A 4,091-nucleotide genomic window follows, 5' to 3' on the forward strand; every position below is an offset into this window, starting at 1 on the left:
AATAATCTTGAGCTATAACCAAAGCAATCTGAAAGTTATTATACACTCTGCCCTTTGAGTTAAAGCAAAATTATGGCATAGATAAAATGTATTCCAGTAAAACATTTTAAAAATGGGCTAAGTAAAACAAAATCTCTTATGACCCAATTAATAAAATTTTAATGTTATTATAATAACTTGTTTAGACTAAAGCCAATGTGAAGTTTGAACTCCATTTTCAAATACATAATTTCACTGAGAACTGATCAATTGAGAAATGAACCCCTTGGGGACAATTACAGACATTCCATGGATAAAACTTGTTCTCCTCTCTCTATTGCTGCCAGGTTGGAAAAAATGGTACTCATAGTGTATTAGCCTGTCTTAAATCTTGATGCATCAAAAAGGAGTCTGATTTTTGAGCTATTTTCACAGACTGCAAAGCAAAGGCAGAAGTATGGAAAATCAATCAAGAGTAGGTGAATTCCTTCTGCGTGGATTCCCTGACATTGAGGGACTAAGAATACTTCATATCATCACTTTTTTAGTAATTTATTTGGTGGCACTCACTGAAAATCTCACTATTATTACTGTCATTATTTTCAGCCATCAACTTCACTCACCCATGTATTTTTTTTTAGCTAACCTATCCTTCCAAGATCTTGGCTCCATCTCTATCACAATTCCTAAATCACTACTGAACTCTTTGATGAAAACTGAAACTATTTCTTATTCTGGGTGTCTTTGTCAAATTTTCTTTTTTGTTTTCTTTATAATGTCTCATCTCTTCCTCCTTGGTGTCATGGCATATGATCGTTATGTAGCCATCTGCCATCCATTACATTATGAGATGACAATGAACAAAAAAGCCTGCATCCAAATGGCAACCAATGCATGGATGGCTGGTCTTTTCTACTCTACACTGTATACTGCAAATTTGTTCATGGTGCAGTTTTGTTCCAGAATCATCAATCAATTCTTCTGTGACATTCCTCAATTACTCCATATCTCCTGCTCAGACTCATACTTCATCGAATTCTGGACACTCATCTTTGGTTCTTGTTTAGGATTCATTGAGTTTGCTCTAATTGCTTTTTCTTATGTGCAGATCTTTAGAGCAGTTTTTAAAATCCCATCCTCTCAAGGAAAACAAAAGGCTTTCTCTACTTGCCTACCTCATCTCGTAGTCATTTGTCTGTTTACAGTAGGTGGTACCCTTGCCTATTTCAGTCCAAAATCTATCACCTCTTCAGCCTTATATCGATTTATATCTGTATTTTACTGTGTGGCACCACCACTGTTAAACCCCCTAGTTTATAGCATGAGGAATAAGGAACTCAAAATGGCATTCTGGAAACAAATTCTCAATATTTGTCCTAATTCTTTGTGCCCAAATCATTCTTGGTTTTAACTATTCTGGGAGACCTTACTTAAATATGTTGTCATCAAAAATTCATACTTTTCATGTCAATGTGTAAATTAAGTACATGCTTATCGCCTCTATGTATATTTTATCAACATAGAAATTATTTTTACCACCTATAATTTCTCAGTAAATAACTGTAACAGAAGTTTCTTCTTTTAAATATACAATGTAATATAGATTGATTAATGATTCAGGATGGAAAATAATTAAGTATTACTATTTGATATAAATATATATTTTGAATTATCAGTGTGAAATATAGAGAAGAGTTATTGATGATGACATTATTTATGCCTTAAAATATCATGTATTTTATTTTTTCTGTTTATTTTTAATGCTATGGGTAAAGTCTTACAATTTTGCTTGTTATATGTGCATATAAACAGTGTGGTATAGGGGTGTTATTGCTTTTTTTCCCCTATAATCATCCATCAATGAAACCATCACACATGACATCTCCATTCTGGCTTCCTTTTTGTAAAATAAGTGACAATATGATATAATATTTTATGCTATTTTTTTTCATCTGAAGTTGTATTTACCTACTTTTAGGAATTGCTAAGGACCAGATGATTTTTATTATGTTCCAAACCATAGAATGCAGTCATTTTTCACATAACTGTAACCGTAGCTACCAATAAACAAATTTACATTTCAGGAGCTATGAGACAGAATGATCAGCAAGAAGCAATTAAGGAAATTTAGGAAGATACAGACCTCCTCCAAACAAATATTAAGTGAATGTGAAAAAAGACATTGATGGTAAGCTCATCAGTTACAAAGGTTTAATTACTTGGAACATTGTATACTGTGTTTTAAGAGAAGATTCCTAAGAGGTCAGTAAGGGGCGTACATAAGTGCACTAGAGTGCCTTCCATCCCCTGTCCTATAATCTCTCCTATATCTCGTATTTCTTCTCTACTATATCCTCTATAACCTTCATTGTATATTACTGTGTATTAGACAAAATAAATAAATTTAAAAATTTAAAAAAATTGCTATTCTATATCTAACAATGTCCTTCCTGTCAATGACTATTTTAGCTTCAACCACAACAATACACAAACATACAATAGATACAAACTCAAGGTAAACCATTTCAAACTTGATTGTGGAAAATACAACTTCAGCAATAGAGTGGTCAATTATTATTAATATTATTATTTAATTATTTATTGGATTTGTATGCCGCCCCTCTCCGCAGATTCGGGGCGGCTAACAACAGTAACAAAACAGTATAATCCAATGCCTGGAATGCTCTGCTTGACTGTGTAATTTCATCCCCAAACCGGCAAAATGTTAACCTTAGACTGTCTACTGTTGACCTCACCCAGTGATGGGCTTCCAAAACTTTTACTACCACACTGTGGGTGTGGCTTATGCATTTTGTTTCAACATTTTTTTCAGTGAAAATAGGGTGATCTGGGGAGGAGCTCCAAATTTTGCTACCGGAACTGCGTTCCTGACTGTTCCTATAGGAGCCCATCACTGACCTTACCCCATTCCTAAGGGGTCTATAAGGGGCATGTATAAGTGCACCAGGATCTCTACCATCCCTGTCCTAACCCTACCCTGCTCTTTTATTTTTATTTATAGTCATTTCATCTATTCAAATCATGTTTATACTCATATGTACTATCTAATATGTGTTTGAAAAAATAAATATATATAATTGTGTGTATGTGACAACAATAACAACATTAACGACAGCAATAATAATAATTGATATTAATATTGATATTGTTAATCATAATCACAATCACAATTACAATCAATCATAACCATAATCATAATCACAATCACAATCCCCACTGATGGGTATGCTTTGCTGTGGTGGTGGAGTTTGCATGTTCCAATGATGGAATTCTTAAATTATCACAGCAAACAAGAGGAAAACCTTCTATAATTCTGTAAGTAACAAACTTGTGGCCCATCTCACTACTAAGAGGACCCAAAAACAAAGAATGCTACAATGAAAGAGTCAAAGCTAACCTCTTCAACACATTATTTGGCTCAGTCTTTGTAAACAGCAATGGGTCCTGACCAAAATTCCCTAGTCATACCACATACAATGATTTAACACAAACAGACTTCACTGGAGACAACATTGAAAAAAACACTATACAGCATAAAATCTTTTCTATCAATTGGACTTAATGGACTATGTATGTACTTCCTAAAAAATGTCTCCACAGTCATAGCTGAACCACTAAACACAATCTTTGAAATATCTTTCACGACCAGTTCCCTACCAAACCTATGGTCACTAACCATGGTCATCCCCATCTTCAAAAAAGGAGATCCCAGTCTAGTAGAAAACTACAGATCTATCTCTCTATGCTGCATCTCAAAGTCATGGAATCAATCATAAACCAATCCATTACCCTCTACCTACAAACTAACAATCTACTCTCTAAGAAACAATGTGATTTCAGAAAAAAAATCCTGTAACTTGTAACTCTTACACTGCAAAAACATATGGACTACATATCTTGATTAGGGCAAATTAATAGATGCAATTTATATAGACTTCTTTAAAACCTTCGACTCAGTGGTTCACATTAAAGTACTTCTAAAACTGAAATCCTATGGCATCTTTGGACCCCTATATGACTGGATAACTGAGTTCCTCTCAAACAGACAACAAGTTGTCAAAATAGGGAGTACCCTATCTAATCCCGCTCCT

General features: G+C 34.1%; 1 protein-coding gene across 1 annotated transcript; it reads left to right on the forward strand.

Annotated features, from left to right (window-relative positions):
- The first annotated feature begins 436 nt into the window (after positions 1 to 436).
- LOC139153999 (olfactory receptor 14A16-like) lies at positions 437 to 1,390 on the forward strand. Its single transcript, XM_070728428.1, has one exon. It carries the CDS (start codon positions 437 to 439, stop codon positions 1,388 to 1,390), a length of 954 nt encoding a protein of 317 aa, XP_070584529.1.
- Positions 1,391 to 4,091: the final 2,701 nt, after the last annotated feature.

Source organism: Erythrolamprus reginae, chromosome Z, assembly GCF_031021105.1.
Source record: "Erythrolamprus reginae isolate rEryReg1 chromosome Z, rEryReg1.hap1, whole genome shotgun sequence".
Lineage (NCBI taxonomy): Eukaryota > Metazoa > Chordata > Lepidosauria > Squamata > Dipsadidae > Erythrolamprus > Erythrolamprus reginae.

What these genes read in the sequence shown, in the direction of transcription:
- LOC139153999 (XM_070728428.1), top strand. Translation starts at nt 437, where the DNA reads ATGGAAAATCAATCAAGAGTAGGTGAATTCCTTCTGCGTGGATTCCCT.